Source organism: Trichomycterus rosablanca, chromosome 16 (assembly GCF_030014385.1).
Source record: "Trichomycterus rosablanca isolate fTriRos1 chromosome 16, fTriRos1.hap1, whole genome shotgun sequence".
In the NCBI taxonomy this organism is placed as follows: Eukaryota; Metazoa; Chordata; class Actinopteri; order Siluriformes; family Trichomycteridae; genus Trichomycterus; species Trichomycterus rosablanca.
The window spans coordinates 9,452,725-9,478,525 of NC_086003.1; the positions used below are offsets into that span (position 1 = coordinate 9,452,725).

At 37.6% G+C, this 25,801-nt stretch overlaps 2 protein-coding genes across 2 annotated transcripts; one reads left to right on the forward strand and one right to left on the reverse strand.

Moving 5' to 3' along the window:
- The first annotated feature begins 3,007 nt into the window (after positions 1-3,007).
- mrps2 (mitochondrial ribosomal protein S2) lies at positions 3,008-10,295 on the forward strand. The gene is made up of 4 exons (XM_063011419.1): positions 3,008-3,052; positions 6,017-6,124; positions 8,008-8,137; positions 8,540-10,295. The coding sequence occupies exons 1-4, from the start codon at positions 3,028-3,030 to the stop codon at positions 9,045-9,047; spliced, it is 771 nt and encodes a 256-aa protein (XP_062867489.1). The 5' UTR covers positions 3,008-3,027; the 3' UTR covers positions 9,048-10,295.
- A 4,227-nt stretch (positions 10,296-14,522) lies between these two features.
- On the reverse strand, positions 14,523-25,514 carry dipk1b (divergent protein kinase domain 1B). Its single transcript, XM_063011970.1, has 5 exons — positions 25,315-25,514; positions 23,362-23,496; positions 19,238-19,345; positions 19,005-19,148; positions 14,523-15,757 (listed from the first exon to the last, which is right to left on the reverse strand). The coding sequence occupies exons 1-5, from the start codon at positions 25,417-25,419 to the stop codon at positions 14,945-14,947; spliced, it is 1,305 nt and encodes a 434-aa protein (XP_062868040.1). The 5' UTR covers positions 25,420-25,514; the 3' UTR covers positions 14,523-14,944.
- Positions 25,515-25,801: the final 287 nt, after the last annotated feature.

Genomic DNA, 25,801 nt, shown 5'->3' on the forward strand with positions numbered 1-25,801 from the left:
GCTGCACTACCATTTACTTTCAAGAATAGTTTCATTCATGGTGATCTCTCGTTCATTTAAACTTCACAAACTGCATCCATGTGATTTAAAAAATTAACAAACAGTATGTAGAACAAGTTTAACCTATAGATCAGTCCATTATACTAACAACACAGGGGGGAACACATTTACCTGGAGACCTGGGGAATATGGTTCCCCACATGTATATCACTGTGTGTGTAATTATAAAACACTACAGTGATGCTGGTGATGTATTTAACTGTTGTCAATATGTAAAACTAGTTTAACCTATAGATCAGTCCATTACTCTAACAACACAGGGGGGAACACATTTACCTGGAGACCTGGGGAATATGGTTCCCCACATGTATATCACTGTGTGTGTAATTATAAAACACTACAGTGATGCTGGTGATGTATTTAACTGTTGTCAATATGTAAAACAAGTTTAACCTATAGATCAGTCCATTACTCTAACAACACAGGGGGGAACAGATTTACCTGTAGACCATATGGTTCCCCACATGTATATTACTGTGTGATGATTCTTTTTTTATTATTGCAAACTACAGGCACACACACATTTTAAGAACAAAATATCTGTATTAAAAATTAGTGTTAAACTAAATTATGCATATATTACAATTATGCAAATATATGTATAATAAAAAAATCCACCTCAATGCAAAGTAAAACTTAAATACTTGAAAAACTAACATATTTATAGCTTAATAAATATATATATTTTTTAAAAACTAAATAAAATAAAATCTGACATGTGCAAATTTATTTGGGGATGGTGCCCTGAGATTGACTAGCATCACATCCATAGTGCACTCCTGCCATACGTCCAGTTTCCCCAGGAACAGTTCTGGATCCTCCACGGCCATGACCAGGATAAAGCAGTTACTACACAGAAATGAATGATTAATTTACTATCTACTTTTTAAATAAACTAAAAGAGCAACATAAAATAAAATACAGCAACAAGCTAACTTTTTAGAAATAACGTCCCAGTTAACCTTGGTCTAATCTTCAGTACATGCCGGACAATGAAGATCTTCCTCTACTGGTGGGTTGCCAACAGATGACTGGTGGTACCAAAGAAATAGTAATAATGCCTTAATTTTATTGGCTTTTTCATTGCACCATGCTATTATATATGTCCTTGACTTTCCCTCTGGGATTAATAAAGTGATCTATCTATTATAGCTACACTTGTAATTGAGAAGTCTAATGTAACCATAAAACTATTGTGTGACTTTTTATTGATCAATTGAAGGACTGTGTGATCATTGAGATTGCCTGTGATGGATGTGACAGATGGTACCACCAGTCATGTGTTGGCAACCCACCAGTAGAGGAAGACCTTCATTGTCCGGCATGTACTGAAGATTAGACCAAGGTTAACTGGGACGTTATTTCTAAAAAGTTTGCTTGTTGCTGTATTTTATTTTATGTTGCTTTTTTAGTTTATTTAAAAAGTAGATAGTAAATTAATCATTAATTTCTGTTTAGTAACTGCTTTATCCTGGTCATGGCCGTGGAGGATCCAGAACTGTTCCTGGGGAAACTGGACGTATGGCAGGAGTGCACTATGGATGTGATGCTAGTCAATCTCAGGGCACCATCCCCAAATAAATTTGCACGTCAGATTTTATTTTATTTCGTTTAAAAAAAATTTTTTTTATTAAGCTATAAATATGTTAGTTTTTCAAGTATTTAAGTTTTACTTTGCATTGAGGTGGATTTCTTTATTATATATTTGCATAATTGTAATATATGCATAATTTAGTTTAACACTAATTTCTAATACAGATATTTTGTTCTTAAAATGTGTGTGCCTGTAGTTTGCAATTAAAAAAAAAAAGATTCATCACACAGTAATATACAGTACATGTGGGGAACCATATTCCCCAGGTCTCCAGGTAAATGTGTTCCCCCCTGTGTTGTTAGTGTAATGGACTGGTCTATAGGTTAAACTTGTTCTACATAATGACAACAGGTAAATACATCACCAGCATCACTGTAGTGTTTTATAATTACACACACAGTGATATACATGTGGGGAACCATATTCCCCAGGTCTTTAGTGTAATGGACTGGTCTATAGGTTAAACTTGTTCTACATACTGTTTGTTAATTTTAAAATCACATGGATGCAGTTTGTGAAGTTTAAATGAACAAGAGAGATCACCATGAATGATACTATTTTTGAAAGTAAATGGTAGTGCAGCTGTTAATTCACGTTAATTCTAGTTGTTTGACAGCAAGGCTGAAGACAGCAGTGTGAAAACCTCTGACTTGCGGTGGAGCAATAAAACCTCTGACAGTAGTTCACTCAGTACTTTAAAGTATGTATTTAATCACAAACTACCTAACATACAACATGAAATTTAAAAAGAACATACCGCTATAAACACATATTCCAAATAAACCGACGCTCAACGAAGCGACTGAGAAAAACGTCATGATTTTTGCACATGCGCGTTAAAGGGGAAACGGGGAACTGAATTCTACGTAACACCGGCCTTGCAGAACGTGCAGGTACCACTTAGGCACTGACACCATACAATGCAAAACCAATGTGTGTGCATGCAAAACCTTTAAATGTATGAACGTTGTCTTTGAAAACGTTTTAATCATTTTATCACAAAAGAAAAATTTGTGTGAATTTTAATGATACATATGTCGATTACAAGTGTATTTAAACATTTGACTCCAACTGTACATTTATTATCTATGTTCAGTAAATGTGGTGCCCAGCGATTGTTATTTGTATTTAAACTAAAAACGCATAAGAATTGAGTGTGGTACTGCTTGCTGCAGAGTTAGACAAATTAGTCTGGTAAATTAGGCTAGTTCAATACGGCTGTATTTTCTGTATTTGAATAAATACGTACAGGTTTACAGAAAATGAACTACTAGCGGTGTATGTCGTACTTGTAGTCTCAATTTTGACAACATTACCCATAAGCCCATTTTGTTGACCTTCAGTGGGAGGAGACAGAGGGTGAAATCGCAAGCATGGCTACAAGGATACTCGGCAAAGGTAAAACGCTAACTTTGTATTTATTACTATAAATGTGTTACAGTATAAATTTCGTTATGGCCCTAAATATGGTCCAATAAGAAATGTTATAAATACATATTTTTTGTTAATATAAAGTTATTTATATAGCCTAGGTTAACAAACTGTTAGCGGCGTATGCTAATCTGCAGTCGATAAATCTGAGTTTTATTCAGCTCTAGTTTTAAATTGCAAAAGGAAACATGAATAAGAAAGACGACAGAGAAGTCGTTTAGGCTCCGTTCTTATACGATGTTTAGGTCTGGTCTAAATAAACAGTTTACTGCAAATAAGTCTGTTTCAGTTTCTGACAGACAGTAAGGTCACGGTATAGGGTTTGGGAAGAGATGGATTTGCCAAGTTTGCAAAATGAATTGGATTGTGTACACCTGGATTAACGCTTTAGTTACGTTGTTATAAAACATCTAGAACGTTTCTTTTCTGTTTGATATTGGGCTTGTCAACAGTCCGTGGTCACTTTTTTATGATTCTGCTCTTCATGATACACCAATCATTTTCAATAAGAGACAGATGTGGACTGCAGGCAGGCCAGTCAAGCACTCAAAGATACACTGTTGTAGTGCGTGCGGAATGTGGTCTGGTATTATCTTGCTGAAATACCCACAGAATTTCTGGAATAATATGCTGTCGACTTGATGGCAAAGGGCGGAACGGTGGCTAGAAGCAAGAAGGTCCTGGGTTTGATCCCGAGGTGGGGCGATCCGGGTCCTTTCTGTGTGAAGTTTGCATGTTCTCCCCATGTCTCTCCGGTGCTCCGGTTTCCTCCCACAGTCCAAAGACATGCAAGTGAGGTAAATTGGAGACATTAAATTGTCCATGATTGTGTTCGATATAACCTTTATAACTGATTAACCTTGTGTAATGAGTAACTACGGTTCCTGTCATGAATGTAACCTAAAAGTGTAAAAACATGATGTTAAAATCTTAATGGCAGTAGATGTCTTTGTAATATATAAATTTATGTTGTATACTACGCAAGGCACTAATGGTATGGGCCTTGATGCACCACCATGACACACGTTGGCATTTGCACTTTTGCTAATAACAGTTTGAGTGGTCCTTTTTGGCTTTGACAGCGAGAACTTGACATCTTTATTCCCAAGCTAAACGGATGTATCTGTTTTTGGTTCATCTTAGATGAGCTTGGGCACAGAACTCACTAGTATTTATGCATAGAGCTGATGTATGGCTTACCTTTTGCATTTCTTTTACCATTTAAAATGCTTTGTACTAGGGCTGGGCGATATATCGAGATTTTATAAAATATCGATATATTTTCATACGCGATATAAGATAAGACAATATCGATATAGAAGTTGCGTTCCAGTTAGATCCGACAGTTCGTCTTTCTCTTCTCCCAGTTTGTCTCTGCACATGTTCACCTGCCCCGCCTCTCTCCCTCACTGAACACAACTCGCCCCTCCCCACCGCCAATTCTTTCTGCCCTCAGAACACATTTCTGTAAGTAAAACTCCCATGATAGCATGGAGACGGTGGAGGAGCTGCTTAGTAGAAAGAATAATAATGGCTCAGTTATTTGGAGATGGTTCGGATTCAGTGGTGGAGAAGTGTCAGATGAGCAGCAGAATAATGTATTCTGTAGAGAACGTCGAAAACAAGTCCAGACAAAAGGTTCCAGCTCCGTGTACCTTTGATCATTCGTTTTTCACTTCAAATCCCAAAGTTGATAAACAAGAAAACGAGTCGTTATTTGCCCGATGTCCGAGACTCATTTATTTATTTATCATGTATTATAATATTTCTTGTTCTTGGCCAATGAACAACCAAAAATTAATAAAATTGCATTAACTAACTCTGCAGTAAACAAGGAGCAAACAGCAATTAAACAACAAATAAAGCTGTTAAATAATAATAAAGTGCATTAAGCAGAACGCTGATTAAAATGCATGAAATGTTGTAATAGTTACACAGTAACATGAAGGATTAGTTCTGCCTGTATTACAGAACTGAGTTCTATATGGTAAAAAAAATATTAATGTTAATGTTGTGGCGACATATACATAAAATAATGTATAAAGTCCAAAGATGTGACCCCCTTTAACGAGAACGCTATATTTAATGTCACACAAGCTCAGTGCAAAACAACAGAAGAACACGAGCACAGAGGGAAACGATAAATTCCGACACCTTCCCTACACACTCGCTCCCTGCGCCCTATAGTGCACTTAACATTCTTAAAGGGCCAGACAATATATTTGTAATTCACATTACACGACAGATGAGACGTTAGAAAACAACAAACCTTTTCTTAGAATATTTTTTTTTTTTTTTTTTTTTTTTTTTTTTTTTTTTTTTTTTTTAAAGGAAAAATAGTTCTTGTGTGAAGCTTCCCCAGCATGAATGTTAAAAAAAGTGCCTGTAAAAAATTTTGAACATGTAGCTTTGTCTCAGAAGTGTCTTTTTGTTATTACCTTATGGGATGAAAAAATATCGAGATATATTTCGTAAATCGTGGTTCAGCGAAAAAATATCGAGATATTACTTTTGATCCATATCGCCCAGCCCTACTTTGTACTAAACATCTATGCTTCTTCCAAAAATAATGTAATTATAAAAATATATAAAAAACGTTTTTAATTTTATAAACACAAAATGGAATTGACCTGTTTTCGTGGTTTAAATAGCTGTGCCACTTTTTCACTGTTCCAGTTTTGCTGGATCAAAGAAAACATGTTTGTATTAACACTGAAAATGTTTAAAGGCAACAAAATCATTTGGTCATTAAATGTTTAATATTAAATTAAACAGCACACTATTATGTTTTTATAATACAGAATAATTCTTTGGAAACATTAAAATCTGTCCTGTAACAACAGTTGTACCAATCCACACCTTTCCAAAAATGCACATATAAAAAACAATAGCATATTGACAATGCATTAATAAAGTCTTTTGTTGTTTTAGTGGTCCACAGTATCTGCAGTGCTCGGAACGTGGGAGCAGGGTTATCCTGTGGCAGAACATTCACAGCTGCTCCCTACTCTGCACCTGTAATTCAAAATGAGGATACTGGTAGGAGCTCAATAATTTGCGTATTTGTCATTTTTTGTGATGTCAAAAAACACACCATAAATTTACTTTGGTCCCATTTTTATATAGCTTGTTTTTTTGCAATTTTTGTAACTAAACAATTTCTAAGCCACACTAAAAAGGGATAGTGCATAAGACATTAAAACAAATGTAATACAGTATAAAACCATAACAGCAAAATAATAGCATTGGTAAATTGTTATTTGCAAATAAATAACATGAATGATTCTAGGGTTAACAGAGTTGCCACTCCTTGGGATTTTTCCCAAGATTTTAGGATTTCGGGGATCCACTTGGGATTTGGGGATCTTGCCAAGCAATATTAGGATTTTTAATTTGCACTAAAGCAATTAAAATCTGCATGCAATTTTATGGTCTACAGTCATAAATAAGGATGACAAAGCGTACTACTACTTAATAATAACCTTTGGTTGTTGCAGGCCATATTTGTGAATAATTGTGAAAGTACTTTATATAAATCTTCACAGTTTTGTCATTTTTAGTACAATCTAGGGATTTTTGCAAGATCTTCTAAAAGTGGAGAGTGGCAACACTGGTTAACAATATCCAGAAGACATTTCATTTCCACAGTGCTCTGTCTGTTCTTACCAGCCAAAGACAGCGTCTGACTGCAACCCGTAATGGATGCAACCCATTTTGCATTTAAATAACTTTTTACTTGCAATCAAACCACAACAGGGTTTGTTTGTTTAAAACTTCCTCTTTAAAGTGCTCACATTCTGGTTATTTTGGTCTGTGATTGCTTCTTTATTGCACGCTTAAACAAATCACACTATAAGGGTAAATGCATTCATGTTTAATTTTACCCGTCTAAATCCTGAATAAGTGGCCCTCAAATACATATCTGCAGATGCTAATAAATGTTTAAAATGGAGCAACAAAATGTATCTTGATTAAAAATTTTTCTATATTTAAATAAGTATGTGTAATAATAAATGACCTAAATACACTGGTGAAATAAAGGAATAAAAAGTGTAGCCATAAAGCTGTTTCAACTTTTTTGGACATGCGCCCCCTTGTGCCGACCTTGAACTTGCCAAACAACCCCGTACCACCAACCCTCGACTACCCCCCCCACCAACACCACCACCACCACCACCAACCCTCGTCTAGAAACCTTCATGAAAGCTATTGACATGCTAGAATAATATAATTTTACGTTGTGCACATTATACATACTATTCAATTTTGCTTATTTAAATATTTGCTTCAAAAAGATTATACAACCCTACCTTATTCAATGCAACGACAGTCATCCACCGTCAATAAACGTGAGCGGTACCTGCTTTTGATGTTGGTGTATGCAGAAAATGTTGCTTCACAGAGCCAAGTTGAGGCAAAAGTACATCAATTGCTAGGTTCGTCTGGCTCATCGGCATCAATGGTTTAGGAATGGGTGGCCTTGCTAATGGAGTCCTCGGCTAAAGCAGCGCAGTCTTTGTTTTTGTCACTAATTTATCTTCATTGTTAGCGTCTGTTTTACCAAAAATTGTTAGCCCTATTTTTAGATTTTGCTAGCCACATTTTCCAAACTGAGCTGGATAACACTACCATTGCGTGTATGTGTGGTCAGCGAGTCTTATCAAATATGCCTCCTGTGGGTGAAAAATAAATTGCCTCAGGGCTACAATGACAGAGAAATAACACATTACCTTCTGTAATTTCATTGTACACACACAGTTTATCATTCCATATATTTTACATAGGAGAAATGTTGACAATTTATGAAGAATGTTTTTTTGTGTATTGGTACAAGTAGGATGATGAAACATGTTTAATATGTTTGTAATATGCTAAGTTTTTTGTGATCTTATCTTTGCTGTGTATATTGTCTTTGCACACAGGTGTAAATGAGAAACATCTGAACTATCCACTTACACAGCCAGACTTCTTCAGTGTGTCTGAACTATTTACCATTAAGGACTTGTTTGATGCACGCGTGCACCTTGGCCACAAAAAAGGCTGCAGAAACAGGTAGACAGATTTTTTTTACTTTACTCAGTTATTTAAATGTTTACATTATTGCTGTATTTTGCAGTTTAATCTGAAGTGTTCTAATGCGCTAACTCACTCACTGCTACCCTGAGTAAGATAAAGCAGTGGTAAAACAGACGAGTGAACAAATGAATGAATGAATGATTGAAAGAAAGAAAGAAAGAAAGAAAGAAAGAAAGAAAGAAAGAAAGAAAGAAAGAAAGAAAGAAAGAAAGAAAGAAAGAAAGAAAGAAAGAAAGAGATAAATAAATCGTACAACACCCACTGCTGGTCATGAAGAGTATTACGGGATAACAGCACAGGATTTATTGTATTGTAAATTTCTTTTTGTTGTCCTTGTGTCTGTGATCTGTATAACTTTTTTTCTGTTTCTTTTAATAGGTTGATGGAGCCTTACTTGTTTGGCACACGTTTAGACGTGGACATCATCAACCTGGAGGAGACTGCGTACCACTTGCAGCAGGCTTTGAACTTCACAGCCCACATTGCTTACCGAGGCGGCATTGTGCTTTTCGTCAGTCGCCGGCGTCAATTTGCACATCTAATTGAATCTACAGCACATCAGTGTGACGAGTATTCTCATGCAAGATACTGGCAGGGAGGTGTCCTCACCAACGCTGCCGGGGTGCGCCTTCCCGACCTCATCGTTTTTTTCTGCACTCAAAACAGCGTCTTCCAGACACACACGGGTGTGCGTGACGCTGCTAAGGTCAATATACCGACGGTTGGCATTGTCGACTCCGATTGTGACCCAAGTCTCATCACTTATCCTGTACCAGGCAATGATGACACACCAGCTGCAGTGGAGCTGTACTGCCGGCTGTTCAGGACAGCCATCAATCGTGCTAAGGACAAGAGGAAACAAATGGAGCTGCTAAAAGGGTTATAAATGAGTAAGATAGGCAAAGAGGTAGGCAGTCAGACAAAAATTAAATTGTGTACCATGTGCTGTAGTGTAGTTGGTTGATTATCAATTTATACCACAATCAGTACAACATTTCAGCTTTATTTCTAAAATTCGATAATGTTAACAGTTATCACAGCTAAAATGTAAATAGATCTGGACACCAGTACTGTCATATTATGTCAAATTAACAGTGTGATACTATTGTTAACATTGTCATGTTTAAGTATGGCTGTCATGTATTAGTCATTCATTGTACTTAATTGGACATTACAGTATTTTTTGTACCGATTTCACTCCAACCAGCCCCTTAAATGTGTCATGCTTTGTGTGTCGTTACCAAAAACCTGTAACATTCATTTTCACGGTAATGTACAAATCACATTATAGTTTTACTGTGTTTATCTATTTAGTAAGCCTGATTTTGACTGGTTACACTCTGGAAAAAAAGTGAAATATACAGACTTACAGGATCCTTAAATGAATTAATAAGCATGTCATTGTTTTCCTGTCCTTGAAAGTAAACTTTACTGTTTGTTTTCAATGCTGACTGTTGCTGTTTAATCTCCTTGAATATTTTTGTTTAATTAAAAAACTTAACTTGTCTTAGTAGAACACACTGTGTGTAAAACATGTTAATAATAAAGCGAGTATGTACATCTAGCAAGAGGACTAGATTTTAGCGAGAGGACTGGTAAAATTGGTGAAATGATGCTGGAGGGTGAGATTTTGTGTTTTTGTATGTTTGCACAATGGGGGCTAAAAAACCTAACCCAAAAATGCTATATTTTGTTTTCAAAATCATATAAAAATGATTAAATTGTTGCATTTCTGAAAAATGTACATACATTTCAGAAATATATGATCCATGTAATCCCGGCATGATTTCACTATATTCTTTATACGGGCATCCTGATTGTTTGGATCCTAATTGTTTCCTGATTGTCCTAATAGTTTGGATTTTAATATTCCCATCATCATGCTTCTAATGCTTCGATGCACTGTGGTATCAATGTTTCTCTTGCACTCATAAACCATTCTGTTACTGCCATAAATCTCAAACTTGGATTTATCAGTAAATTGTACTTGTGCAGCCACATTTATAATAGGTGACCTTTGGCTGCAAATAAACTTAAACAAACCTCTAGCTTAAATCCACATAATTAAATCTTTATTTAAACTCTGAAATACATTGAGATACAGACCTCATTTACAATAAAATAAAAAATACAATGTATTCAAAATAAATCTTTTTTTTTTTTTCAGTTGAAATATTTTCATACATTTGGATTTATTTTGGAATTATCTTTAATAATATTTATTAGGTTTTGATGTATATTTTGATATGAGGTCTTATATTTTTCCATTGCAGATGTTTGTTTATTAGGATTTTAACGTCATGTTTTACACTCTTTGGTTACATTAATGACAAAAACAGTAGTTACTCATTACACAAGATTCATCAGTATACAAGGTTATATCGAACAGTCATGGACAATTTTGTCCTGTGTGAGAAAACCAGAGCATCCGGAGGAAACCCACGCAGACAGAACATGTAAACTCCACACGGAAAGGACTTGGACCGCCCCACCTGAGGATCGAACCCAGGACCTTCTTGCTGTGAGGCAACAGTGCTACTTACTCAGCCACCGTGTTGCCCTCCATTGCAGATGTTTTTAAATAGAAATGGGGGGGGATAAGGGAGACAGTATTATAGAGACTGGGAGAGAGAAAAATGGTTGATTGACTGGATAATTAGAAAACGGCATTTGCAAATGTGAATTAACCTGGCTGCTCATGCTGCCACAGAAAAACACTAAAGGACGCTGCTTTTTTTCTACAGAGGCCCAGAAAGGCCATGTGTTTTACTTTCGAGTATTTTTAAGCTGTTTCCCCCCATTTTTTACAATTGAAGCCAAAGGTTTTGGATTCATTCACCTGGACACGTGAAAGTATTACGTGTCCACATGTAAATGAATTAAGTTTGTAGACTGCAAAAATTCATGTGTATTGGCATCTTTCAGCCAATTAGAAAATATATTGACGTGTCAATAAAGAAGCGGGACAGAAAACTTGCAAAAACTTTAAAAAAAAAAACTTAAAAACTTAACACATGAAATAGCCACAAAAAAAAATCAGTGTGCAAAATCAAAATAAAATACTTATAATAATTAATAATTATAATCCCAGAATTAACAACATTCAATTTTATCAATTGAGTTATCAACATTATATTTAAACTAAAATAATTTTTTTTTATTTGATTACATTGTTGTATTTTTTGAAGTACAAGCTCAAGATTTAAACTTTAATTTCAGGGTTTTTTTTTTCTCAAATTAACGAATTTTTGTACTTGATTTGGCTCCATAAACGGTCAGCTGTTTGGTCAATAGCAAAAGAGGAAGCAAAATGAGGTTGGTACACTTGGTACATACACTGATCAGCCAGAACATTAAAACCACCTCCTTGGTTTTACACTCACTGTCCATTTTATCAGCTCGACTTACCATATAGAAGCACTTTGTAGTTCTACAATTACTGACTGTAGTCCATCTGCATGCTTTGTTAGCCCCCTTTCATGCTGTTCTTCAATGGTCATGACCACTACAGAGTAGGTATTATTTGGGTGGTGGATCCCTTTCAGCACTGCAGTGACAATGACATGGTGGTTGTGCTGGTATGAGTGAATAAGACACAGCAGCGCTGATGGAGTTTTTAAACACCTCACTTTTACTGCTGAACTGAGAATAGTCCACCAACCAAAAATATCCAGCTAACAGCACCCTGTGGGCAGTGTCCTGTGACCACTGATGAAGGTCTAGAAGAAGACCAACTCGAACAGCAGCAATAGATGAGCAATCATCTCTGACTTTACATCTACAAGGTGAACCAAGTAGGTAGGAGTGTCTAATAGAGTGGACAGTGAGTGGACACCGTCTGATCCACTCATACCAGCACAACACACACTAACACACCACCACCATGTCATTGGCACTGCAGTGCTGAGAATGATCCAGCACCTAAATAATACCTGCTCTGTGGTGGTCCTGTAGGGGTCCTGACCATTGAAGAACTGGGTAAAAGCAGATGAACTACAGTCAGTAATTGTAGAACTACAATTCTTCTATATGGTAAGTGGAGCTGATAAAATTAATAGTGAGTGTAGAAACAAGGAGGTGGTTTTAATGTTATGGCTGATCAGTGTATTTTTCTATTATTACTGAATTAAGAGCAGTGCAAGTAAAGCAAGCTCTTGTGTAAAAAGCTACCACTCCTCCTGTTGAATTTTTTGGCCATTTTATAAAGGTTCTAGTCATCTAGTCAAGGCTACCTCAGAATCGCTCAGCGTGCATCTAAACCAGGTTTCAGATAGTACCACAATATGAGGGTCTGTTTGAGGTATCAAGATTTTCAGTTAAGCTAATTTTTCTTGCTAAATAATACAAACGGCATTTTTAAAAGTTTTCGTACACTTTCCAATGCAATAAAAACCTTTATTTAACAGACAAAAGTACAAAGAAAAGATTTTCAGTGTTTTCAAGGACAAACAATTGTGTTAAATATAAACAAATTTAGAAATGGATGCCTGCATCACACAAAAAAAACCCCAATAGCATGATTACCACTGGGTCATCACAGCAGCATGCCAATTTCTCAGACGCTTTCGCCTAACGGCTCGGTGATCATGCACATTCAGCAGCGTTTTCTGCCCCTGGCCTTTACACACTGAAATTTCTCCTGACCCGCTGAATCTTTTTATGATATTTAAAACTATAGATGATGAAAGTCATCCGTGAAAGTACATCCTTTAGAATCTTGCACTGAAAAACATTGTCTTAGAACTGACTGAATTCTCTCATGAAGTTTGGCACAAAGCAGTGAACCATGACCCATCCTTGCATGCAAAGACTAAGCCTTTGGTGGATGCTCCATTTATACTTAATCTTGATGACCTGTTTTACCAGTTAAACTGCTAATTGTGGAACCTACTGGAACAGTGTTACTTGGATAATGTTAACCTTGTTTTGCTCTGTGCCAACTTTTTTAGTGTGTTAATGTTTACAAAATACAATTAAATTTGTACTTTTATTGGTTAAATAAAAATTCAAGTAAACAAATTAGAGTTTTAAGTTTTTATTACATTAGGACACAAGTGTTCTAACTTTTCTGGAAATTTAGTTTGTATTTTTAATATATAAATGAATAAAACCCATACCTTTTCTACAACCCTAAATCAGAAAATGTTGGGACAGCATGGAAAATGCAAATAATAAAAAAACACAGAGTTTCTTTATGTAAGGAACACTGCATTTTTATTTCATTTGCATTTTTCATACTGTCCCAACTTTTTCTGATTTGGAGTTGTAGTTTTTTCACCTCATTACTAGCCCTAAACTGCCCCAATCCCAACTTTTTTTGGAATGTGTTTCAGACCTGAAATGCAGGAATGGATGTTTATTAATAAATGAAATTAAGTTGACCAGACAACATGAAATATCTCAGGTTCATCCTGTCTGCAATCAAATAAAAGTCAAAGTAAATGTAAGAAACATTGCATTTTTATTTTATTTGCATTTTCCATACTGTCCCAACTTTTTCTGATTTGGGGTTGTATAAAATCTAGATGACTAATGATAGGGTTTGGAATATAATCTCACTTAACAGAATCTATGGGATCAGATTTTAAACCCTGTGAAGCTGATTAAGACACAGCTGCAAATACCTGTAAATGAGAGTTATGACTTGGTATGATAAACCTAGCTGATGCAAATAGAAGTCCTAACAGCATGAGAGTTCAGTCAGCTTTATCTAAGTATATGTTTTAATAAAGGACTCAAGGAAATGTGGATGTTTGTAAAAAAAAAAAAAAAAAAAAAAAAAAAAAAAAAAAAAAAAAAAAAAAAGGAATTGCCAAGGTCAATTTCACAAATGTGATTGCTTTTTTAATACATTTACATTGCATTTATAGCTTTTAACACACTTTATTTAAAGGAATTTTAAATTGTGAGTGAAAATATTCCAAGCAACTGAGGGTTCGGGATCTTGCTTAGGGGCCCAACAATAGCAACCTAGTAGATATGGGGCTAGCAACGTTCAGTGCCAAATTGTTATGCTGGTTATAGGTTTTGTAATAAACACATTGCAGTAAATTTAAGAAAAATGCTCAAAAAGTGCCCATTGTATGCACATTCAGCAGTGGATGTGCCAACAAGGGCACTGGCTTTGCAGCCACATACTCAGCAAGCTGTGATGCACTATGTGTACTGACACTTTTCTATAATAGCCAACTCTAAAATAACTGTAAATGTAAAACAAATGTACATATTACTTTTTTCATCTAAAATCCATTGTGGATGTGAATCTTTGCAGTGCAAAGATTCACATCCACAATGGATTTTAGATAAAAAAAGTAATATGTACATTTGTTTTACATTTACACTGTAATATTTATGTCCTCAGGCTTAAATTATTAATAGCATTTAAGCAGGCTTTCTGCTATTTTCTCAGTTCTCAGTACAGGAAGAAACTTTTTGCACTTGTTGATATACATTGCCCACGGTAATATACATATTGGATATTTTTGCTGAAAAAAATGCATAATGCTGATAAACATTATGCTGAAAAATGCTGCGGTGTTCCATTAAAGACATTTCCTGAAAGTTTGTTTTTAAGACTGTGTGTAAGGGTAAGTGGCTATAACTAGTGTACAGAACACTCAGTCTTTGTGTTCCTCCCTGTATTGTTGTTCTGTGGGACTAAAAAAATTTCTGCCACACTCACAGTTGCATGTACATTACTGGCAACCATACTGAAGCAATCTCTTTCAATACCTTCCTTTTACCACTGTCACTATTAGACCTTAAACCTAGTATAATTCTTAATCAGGAATATTTAGTATTAGAGATTTTCTTCCACAGCAGTGTTTTGAGGTTGTTAAGCACGAGTGAGTGGTGAACCTCCATCTGTGAGGCCAGGCCACTCAAAGTCACACAAGTGCGCAGCTGCTTGTCCAGGTCATCCATCAAGTCAACAGGAGTCCCAAATAAGAGAAAATCTCTTAGAAGGGCACAGGCTTTGGCCAAATTTGGCCGCACCACTTCTGTGTTGCACTGTTTAGCCAGGCGATCACACGTGGCCGTGCAGTCATGTCCAAATGTGCAGTCTGTGTTGGTTTGGCAAGCTCGTCCGCGTAAAAACGCCCGCACAGTTGCTTCTGGCACCACGCTTCCCAGGTCAGCTATCTTGCAGTCGTAGTTAGTGCTGTAGCCCACTTGTTGTGGAGTGGCATTGCACATGTAGAAACTTCCATATGTTCCATGGAATAGTTCCTCAACCATTTCAAGCAGACCAATGGCAACACGGGCACGACGTGGCCAGGCGGGCGCCAACCAGTGGTTCAGGGCATTGCTCACGGCCTCAGGCACCACTGGATGGAGCCAGGATGGCAATTCCAGACTAAAAAGTGCACCATGGACCACATGCTCTGTGGCATACAATTGCCCACAGAAGCCCAGCAGACGAGGGGCATGCTCTTTGTCCTGTAGCGCCAGAGTCAGCATGAACTCGTTAATCTGCAGCAGGGCCCAAACAGACTTTGCTTCAGCTAGAGAGACCTTACCATCAGCGTTAACATCAGCCAGAGAGATTACACGCAAGACAAGCGAGCCAAGGGACAGCTGCTCACCCAGATTTTCCTAAATTAAAGACAGAGAAATGCACAGGTAAGCATGTAAGAAGTGTTGTGTGGCATGGTCACTAGAAGTCAAAGCCACTAGCAGGTTAGACGTGTCACTAACCTGTTTAAGGCTGCAGTATGTAGGATTATTTGTTAAGACAGGATTTAATCAAGTCTAAACAGTATGGTTTCTTGTGTCATATCAACGTGTACTACTGTATCAAAGTATGTCAGGTTTACACCTTACAGGTTTAATCATTTGGTGCATAGCAAGACCGGCTATCACATTTAACCACATAAAAAAGAAAGCTTGTTGCACAACATATTTAGAAGTGTTCCCCCACAAATTCCATTAGCACCTTTCTACCATAGAGGTCTCCTTACACCCGTTTTATTGCAGGGTACGCTTCAGTTCGCATCCATGGTGAGGGGTTGTATTTGTACTGTACCTATTGTGCTGTTGTCTGTTGTTTTCCAGATGCACTGGTTATCCATGAAAGTAGGAGCTCCCTGAACGTTGACGTTGTGACATAATAGCTTCAGCTAAGAGTAAAACTGTCACAGTAACTGTAAAATTTAAATTGTAAAATGTAATTTTCTGTAGCCATGTTTAAGTTTTATGTTTTTCACAGTTTTAATAAAATTAAATGGAGTTGGGTTTAAATATGACTCGTGTTTCCTGCTTCACCTATATCGCTTGCATCAGTACACTTTGACTGGTTTAGAACACTAACCAAATTTAGCACGGGTGATTAGGTACATTTGCGATTTGGGGTCATGGATTTAATACCATACCACATGATACTGTGCAGTGGAAAATATATCAAATCATATATTGCCAAAAGTATTCACTCACCCATCCAAATAATTAAATTCAGGTATTCCAATCACTTCCATGGCCACAGGTATATAAAATCAAGCACCTAGGCATGCAGACTGCTTCTATAAACATTTGTGAAAGAATGGGTCGCTCTCAGGAGCTCAGTGAATTCCAGCGTGGTACCGTGATAGAATGCCACCTCTGAAACAAGTCTAGTCGTGAAATTTTCTTGCTACTAAATATTCCACAGTCAACTGTCAGTGGTATTATAACAAAGTGGAAGCGATTGGGAATGACAGCAAGGTTACGTAAAATGACAGAGCGGGGTCAGTGGATGCTGAGGCACATAGTGTGCAGAGGTCTTTCTGCAGTCAATCGCTACAGACCTCCAAACTTCATGTGGCCTTCAGATTAGCTCAAGAACAGTGCGTAGAGAGCTTCATGGAATGGGTTTCCATGGCCGAGCAGCTCATCCAAGCCTTACATTACCAAGCGCAATGCAAAGCGTTGGATGCAGTGGTGTAAAGCATGCCACCACTGGACTCTAGAGCAGTGGAGACATGTTCTCTGGAGTGACAAAGCACGCTTCTCCGTCTGGCAATCCGATGGACGAGTCTGGGTTTGGTGGTTGCCAGGAGAACGGTACTTGTCTGACTGCATTGTGCCAAGTGTAAAGTTTGGTGGAGGGGGGATTATGGTGTGGGTTGTTTTTCAGGAGTTGGGCTTGGCCCCTTAGTTCCAGTGAAAGGAACTCTTAAAGCTTCAGCATACCAAGAGATTTTGGACAATTTCATGCTCCCAACTTTGTGGGAACACTTTGGGGATGGCCTCTTCCTGTTCCAACATGACTGCACATCAGTGTGCAAAGCAAGGTCCATGAAGACATGGATGAGCGAGTTTGGTTTGGAAGAACTTGACTGGCCTGCACAGAGTCCTGACCTCAACCCAATATAACACCTTTGGGATGAATTAGAGCGGAGACTGCGAGCCAGGCGTTCTGGAAGAATGGTCAAAAATTCCCATAAACACACTCCTAAACCTTGTGGAAAGCCTTCCCAGAAGAGTGGGGGCTGCCATCATATTAAACCCTATGGATTAAGAATGTCACTCAAGTTCATATGCGTGTGAAGGCAGTTGAGCGAATACTTTTGGCAATATAGTGTATCATATCATAGAACTTTTGTGGGTTTTCTAAAATGTGACAATCTGAAAAGTCAAAAATATGCATACAAAACCTATTATTTTAAATGTCCCACAGTTTGTTTCTTCTCAGCAAAGCTGCAAACAATTTTCTACGTTACTTTGGTGGAAAAAAACTGTACTTTGAACACGTGGACAATTGTTTGTGCAATTGATCCTGGGATCCAAACTTACTTAAAACTAGCTCCAAGCGATGTCCCTGACTTACTAACAATATAAAGTCCACATCCCAAGATTACAAAGCTTGTAATTACCATGGCTCAATCTAATAGGTTCAGTCAAACCATCCCTTTATCATTGGGCACATAAGTCACCAACTGTAGTCAAAAATTAAGGCCATGGCACAAAGTTAAAATTCAACATTATAGTAGTCTAAAATAAAAAATCTAAGTTGCTGCATGTAGCAACAGCAGGGCATGTAATATTTAAAAAAAAAACAATAAACTTTTAAAAGAACTAAAGCTGAATATATATTTTTGGAAAATCAGGCCCTAAAGTACAATCACACTATTACCACCATGTTGGGTGGGACTTCAAAAAGTAACTGAATTTAAATGAATTAATTTAAAACATTGTTGAGGTTGTTAAGTTGTTTTGTGAGTGAAAATGTGGGGGAACCATGCCTTTAGTGGGGAAACCTAATAAATCAGTTTGATAAAATGATAATAAAATGGGTACTTGAGTGGCTCAGCAGTAAAATATGCTTTCCAACTACCGCTGAGATTTAAACCCCGAATCTCTGCACTATCGGCCACTCAGGCATCTACACAGACATGATTGGCAATCTCTGGGGGGAAAGGTGGACAAACAGCCAAGCCATTGAAAGGTGCACGTGTTAGTACACTCTTATTTGGCCCAAGCCTGAATAAAAAACAAGAGAAGTTGTGCCAGGAAGGGCATCCGGCATAAAAACTGTGCCAATTGAGGTATGTGGACTGTAGTTACTCCTAAATATGAGAGCAGCCAAAAGAAAAAAAACTATGATAATACAATTTGCCAGTGTGTAAGTGTAAGTAAAGCATTTAATTTTTTGTAATTTCAATGGTTCATTCAAATAACAACAGGTGGGTGGGGAACTAAGGTGGTGCAGCAGTCAAATGATGTGGCCCACCACGACAGAGACCAAAGTTTATGTCTCAGCAGTGCCCCTGGCCTGGTCATTTGCGTAACAGACTCAAAAGGTCATGTCTGCAAAAGCAATTTGATAGACCATATGGAACATGTTTTATCAAAGGATAGACAGAACCTTAAGAAACGAGTGGAGCATCTCATGGAACTCATCCATAGACGTGCCCCGAGTGGGCTTTTTGTAAAGACTGGCATCACGTTGAGCCTCTCCTAGGGCGCACTTCAATACCACTGCTTTTTCCTTCCACACTGCACTGTAAACCTGCAAAACACACACACACACACATTTGTAAGGATTAAAAAGTGTGTGTGTGTGTGTGTGTGTGTGTGTATGTGTGTGTGTGTGCTTACCTGCTGGGTAGGAGAAGTTGAAAGGCAGTGCTTTAGAGTCAGAGTTTTCTCTTCACACAAAGACTTACAAGCAGAACCAGAGATAATCCCCCTGCGGTAGTGGTCACACTGAAATACACACATAAAGACACAATGTTAATACATCATAGGGCTTTATTTATTTATTTATTTATTTATTTATTTATTTTTATATATTTTGTTTATGCATGCTTTTTCTCCCGACTTTTTTTAGCACGTCCAATTGCCCGATTGCATCACGCTTCCTCTCCACTAATGCTGACCCCCGCTCTGATTTGAGGAGAACGAAGCTAACCCACGCTCCCTCCGACACATGGGCAGCAGCTGTATGCATTTTGTCACCCACATTAGGCGAGTGCATATATGCGAATCAGCCTTGTGTACGAAGAGACACACCCTGATCAGCACTCTTTCCCTGCCTCTGTGCAGGCGCCATCAACCAGCCAGCAGAGGTAGTAGTGCATCAGTTATGAGGAGTCCCTATCCGGCTTAAATCCCCACACCTATATGAACAACAGGCCAATCGTTGTTCATGTGTCCGCTCAGCCCAGCCGGATGGCAGAGCTGAGATTCGATACGATGTATTCAAAATCCCAGCTCTGGTGCGCTAGCGTGTGTTTTTACTGCTGCGCCACCTGAGCGGCATCATAGGGCTTTTTGCTTCTTGTGTCTGACAGCCTGTTTTCCCTTTGTAATTTGTATTTAAATCATAAATGCCAAACAGGTCACGCTCTGATTCCATCCAAATGTTTTGCAAATGATCGACAAATTAGCTATCAGCAAAACAAAATAAAAATAACTGTGGGTTTGCATTAGCTGCTGTTATCTTTATTTAGACTCTATTTAGAATGGTGTAGAGTAGTGGACACGGAGAAGACTACTTTAGTACCAAAAGGAAAAAAATCCTACTAAAATACATGCACAGACAACTTTTGTAGGTAAACTGGTAAGTACATTAATTGATTATTTTAAAAGCTATATCTACTCTACAGATTAACTTTGTGGGTATACAATTACTGACTGACGGTACATTCTGTCAACCCCTGTACCCCATTTATTAATCAAAAAGATCCACTATTAAATAACTCTAACCAGATAATATTTGGAAGGTAAAATTCCCATCACTGCTATACACTAACATGCCAATGACATGGAAGTATGTGTTGTTCTGTTATGAGAGTACCAGGTAAAGGTACACTCATAACAGTTTTATAGTTTTAAATTAATATTGTATTGTTTAAACCTGCTGGCCTCTTTATGAGGAACACATACAGTTAGTACTCATTGTAGGTTTACAATTAAAGTCTAGAACTATTTTCTTTTGTCATACACAATGGGTGTGTTCGAAAACCTAGTGAGCTGCCTTGCTGTCTTACTGCCTACATAGGCAGCTGCCTAATTAGAGAGAATTCTAATAAGTCATCGACTTATAAGTCAGGTTATTCGAACGCGCAACTTAGACGGCGATTTCATCAGTTTTCGCTAACTAAGCTAACACAGTTAGCCTCATGCCATTCAAACCAAAGGGATGGGGTGGCACAACGCGCTAGCATGTCAATCTCCCTCCGTGTACTGAAAACAGTTAAATTCGCTGACAAGCCCGAATTTGCAAATAAAAACACTTGTGAAGTTTATACAAATTAAAAATCAATAATAATTTATTTACATTTGAAAATAACTCAGTTTGTTTCTCCACACCGTCCGCCAAAAGTTGTGCCGCACTGAATGCTGGGATTGTCTTCACCGCTAAGGCAGCATCGGAGGCTCACTCGTTCTTGAGTCAAAATACCATTGAAATTTTAAGATACCATACTAGTGAGCATATTAAGGCATCTACGATTTCAAACAGCCTCCTTCTCGGGAGCATGCGTAGGATGACGTAAAATGCTGTCTATGTAGAGAGCTCCCTAGGTTTTCGAACACACCCAATGTGTGTTAATTAGGGTTTGATTAACCAATAATGGACAAATAAGGCTCTGAAATGAAAACAAAAATTTATTTTATTTCCAGCCAGTGGCGTAACTAGGAGCTCATGGGCCCCAGTGCAAAAAAAATTTATTTTCAATGCACAGTTTTAGTTATTTTAATTTTACTTAACGAAAATATTGTAATATAATAATAACGACTTGGTGAGTGCAGCCAATGGGCGGGCAGTGAGGTGGGTGGTTGAGTTCATGTCGTGGATGGGCCCCCCCCCCCGCCATGGGCCCCAGTGCACCTGCACCCCCTGCCCCTCCTGTAGTTACGCCCCTGTTTCCAGCAGCTGAGGTGTTGATTTAAATCAAGAGTGAAACTAGATTTCACATCAGTTTTGAAAAACAAAAGCAGACTTAAGACTAAGCCACCCTTAGGCTGTGTTTATATTTGCAGTTTAGTTCCCTTGCTCTGGACCAACCAAGAAAATGATACATTGTTACATTTTAGTCCTTGTTCATTTAGCAATTATACTTACAAAGTTACTCTCAAACCAAAACCAAAAAAGTGTCACATGTCACATGTATGACATATTTTGTGAGCCTGTTGTTGTGTAACAGACTTTTCTATAATGCAGTAGACTGAGAATGTTTACTGTATGAGCTTGAATATTGAATTTTGTCCCTTTGGGGTTTCCAAAAATGCAAATAATGGAAAAGTGTGTTCATCTCTCTCTCTGTATTCTGTCTTGCGCCTTAACATATTCATTAAAAAAAACAGTTCTGTTCCCCATAACTCAATACACTTTTTCTTACTTTATAAGTTCAGCAAATCCTAAATGTGGTCAGTTTCAGTCAAAACAATGCACCATGCTGGGCTTATCGGAGTTGTGTTTACCTGGTGGTATTTTACCAACTGGAAACACCGCAAGAGGTGGTAAAATGGACAAAAGAGTCAATACATGGCCAGAAATTCCTATACTGCATATTTAACTTTATAATAACAATAATTGTTTTCAATGTACACTGATCTCTCATGACGTTTTTAGTGTTGCATCTTGTAACACTGTATTGTGTTTGGTTCGTCTAGATGCCGTTGGTTTGTATTGTGTTCACCCCTGAAACGACTTGTTTAGAACACCAGAATTCATTTAGAAAACCCCTGCTCCAGCGGTCTTGATCCGCTTATTTGGTGCGCACCAGAATTCGAATAGAAGCATTCACACTTACTGTAACAAACCACATTAACAGAGCAATCGTACTAGGGTTTGCTATAATCAAACCTTAGCTGACAAGTATAAACACAACCTTAATGCATGCTCAATGATGTTTAGAGAGCATTCTGGTGTTCTGACCTGAGCAGTTAAACTTTATGCATTTATATGATCTAAATTATAAACTGTTACACTAAAATAAAAAATGGAAGATGTAAGTCAGGCTGTATGTGCTCTGCACATTCAGCACATGTGGATCTGTGTGCCTAATGCCAAAGTATAAGATCTTTGCCCAATGCCAAAGTATAAAAGTAGAACTCTGCTTATCATTGTAAGAACTACGAGCCCCATAATACTCTTCACATCACCTGACATTCATGTTTACGGCATTTAGCAAACACTCTTCACCAGAACAAAAAAGATTTATTTCTTGTTTATTTAATATTAATGCATGATTATTACAAAATTAAAATGTGTATGTATGATGTACATGGGTACTGCCAAGTTTTTGGCCTCATAAAAGAATATCATACTGGGCCTCACCACTCCAAGCTATGCCAATTTTGAAAATATCACACTGTACAGACATGCATGCCACATTGTGCATACAGTGAAATTCCCTATTTCTTTTATAAGAAAAGCACTAAAGGCCGTATTTTACAGTTTAAATGTAATTTTAATGGTAAAACTCAGTGCCTAACATTTAAAATTAAGTAACTATTAAAAGTGTATGACTTAATTAACACTTGTATATAAGGACCATGCTGCCATTAAGCCTGGTGATGTCTGGGTGATACCACAGCAAGTTCTGAGCCTTATGTATCTTGTTTTTTTGTCCTGCCTTTTGTGTATGGCCCTGTAATATTCATACTACAGTATGTGTCCAGTAGTGTCCTAATATTGAAATATAACAGACAAAGTGAGGGCAAACAACATAATTGCATGAACTTTTCTGTTTGGATATAGTGATGTAACTTACAATGATCATGGTGCAGACATGACCCCTGCAGAGCTCTGAGTAGGAGGAGTATTGTATGTAGACAACCCAGCTGGCCACCAATATACCCAACCACGCAACCACCAGGTACTTTACTTTAACTGCAGTCAGACGCGTCTAAGCAAAAAGAAATACAAAAAAGACAACAAATTATGAGGAAAAAATCATGGAAAAGCAGATGACACAATTACAAATTCACCTTTTACTACATGCATCTCTAGAGTAGAGTAACACACTAATAAACACAAGGTGATATACTAGCAGTGAATAACGCAATAACTTACTGAGACACAGTGCCAGCTGTGTTGTTTCAATGCTTGGGACAGTAACATAATAGGTTTCCTATCTACACTACAGGGAATTGAAAGTTGAAATAACAAGTAAGCAGAAATACATAAATTCCTTACTCAAGTAAGAACAATAAAAGATGAAAAATTTACAGAATATTAAAGTAGTTTTAAAACATTTCACAGGTGAACATGTAAGTATAAGTAACAGGCAATAAGTAAGCTTGTCATGACTGGACATTAAAGGAGGATCCAAGAAAGGCTCAGTCATTGTAAGCAAATATATAATTGTCAATCACTTTATACATTTCAAAATGCAAGATTACAAATAAATTAGATAGTTCACCATCTACCATATGTGATACTGTGAGGGATTCCAGGAATCCGGAGAAATCTCAGTAAGTGTAGGGCAGGGCCAAAACCACACTTAAATGTCATGATACTGTGAATATTATAGCTAGAAGTACTTCAGAAAACCACTGTTACTTAATACAGACATCAATCAAGACATGCAAAACTATACTACATGAAGAGAAAGCCATAAATTATTTCTATGCAGAAGCATTGCTGAGTTTTTGGGCCCAAGCTCAAAGCTTTTCTTGGATGGACTAAAAGGCACTGAAAATGTGCTGTTGTCAGATGAGGCCACATTGCTGTTGTCAAATGAGGCCACATTTCCTCTTGTCTTTGAGATTGTTCTAAGTTAAGAAGAAGGGAAAGTCAACTTCTGTCATGGCAAAGGTGTGAAGTTACCATTGACAGAGAGGCATACCGTAACAGGGCAGAATGCAAAAGATACAAAAGTTTGTCTGCGACAAACCAGTTTTCGGAAACAGAGGAAAGAAAGAAACTCAGATAAACAAAAAAGTATATCTGCAGGGGTGTTCTGGTGCCACAACGTTAAAGCATGCAAACCTACTAGTGCTGACTTTGCAGCTGGCCAGGCACCTATGTGGACAATAAATGGCTAGTCCCGAGGGTGGGAGGACCGGAGGAATTCCTCATAACTAAATAACTAAATGTAAGTGAGTGGTGCATTGCAGTGTATTGCTACCTCAAGCTCAAGTGTTTTCTGGTGGCCCCACCAATTCCAATGGCCATCAACCCTTAACTGGATTTAGTGGGTGTTGATTAGTAAATAGACCATGTATTTTCCAATTTATCCTAAAATATATTTTAGGCAAATCATTTGGTTTTTTTGTTTGTTTGTTTGTTTTTATTAACAATTAAGAGGTCAATTTTGTTATCAGTATTATAGTAAAAATCAGTGACCTTTCCTTTAATTCATCAACAAATATCTGCCATATAATTTATATAGAATTGGTACTACTCCAATGGGGGTACAAATAATTGTTACAGTTTTACTGTGAAGTAAAGCCTACGTGTGATTGTATTATATACTTGATGTGGCTGCCCAAGTATTACACATACGTGTTAAACAGTTAACATGTTACATAAACTCAGTCATTGTGGTCATTCATAGTGTTTGTTTTTGTTTTGCTACGAAGGTTCAATTAGGCCTTTTATTAGGATGTAACTGTTCTCAGTAAATTAAACGTAAATACATTCTGCATGTCGTATATTAACGATACAAAAATGTAATGTAAATACATAAAGCTGTAATAAATCGAGTAAAAATTTAGTTTACCTGCAAGCCTTTCGATAGCGGGCAAAGCAGCACCAGGTGCACGAGCCTCCGCAGAGCGCGCGGCATCTTCGAGACTGTCTCCGCTAGCCGCTCGCGGCCTCTCATCGTGATTCTAAAGCTCGAGCCGACATCGGGTACCTCCCCTTTTAAACCACCGAACCTTACAGTACCCCTGTGGAACAGAAGAGGGATGCTACAGGGAGCTTTGTTCCTTTAGCTCGCGGATAACCGATGTCCTTTTCATCCTCGCGAACAACCGTCCTTTACCACTCTCGCATCCCTGTTGAGGACGAGCTCTCGCGCTCATGACAGACCCTTCATTTCGCGCTCTGCTTAATGAATTAATTATTTTGTCTCTATTTAAATTTAAATACAATATAAGCTTCCCTGCCTGCGTACACACAAACGAATGACCGAACGTTTTAAATCTTTCTGCCTCGCTCAAGTCTACTGAGTCGAGGCTTAGCGGGGGAGGGGTGATTTGAGA

Coding starts and splice junctions, on each gene's coding strand:
- mrps2 (XM_063011419.1), top strand. CDS start 3,028: ATGGCTACAAGGATACTCGGCAAAG. Junction 6,125..8,007: donor AATTCAAAATGAGGATACTG/GTAGGAGCTCAA, acceptor CTTTGCACACAG/GTGTAAATGAGAAACATCTG. Junction 8,138..8,539: donor AAAAAAGGCTGCAGAAACAG/GTAGACAGATTT, acceptor TTCTTTTAATAG/GTTGATGGAGCCTTACTTGT.
- dipk1b (XM_063011970.1), bottom strand. CDS start 25,419: ATGAGAGGCCGCGAGCGGCTAGCGGAGACAGTCTCGAAGATGCCGCGC. Junction 23,497..25,314: donor CGCTATCGAAAGGCTTGCAG/GTAAACTAAATT, acceptor CTTTTTGCTTAG/ACGCGTCTGACTGCAGTTAA. Junction 19,346..23,361: donor ATGTCTGCACCATGATCATT/GTAAGTTACATC, acceptor TGTGTATTTCAG/TGTGACCACTACCGCAGGGG.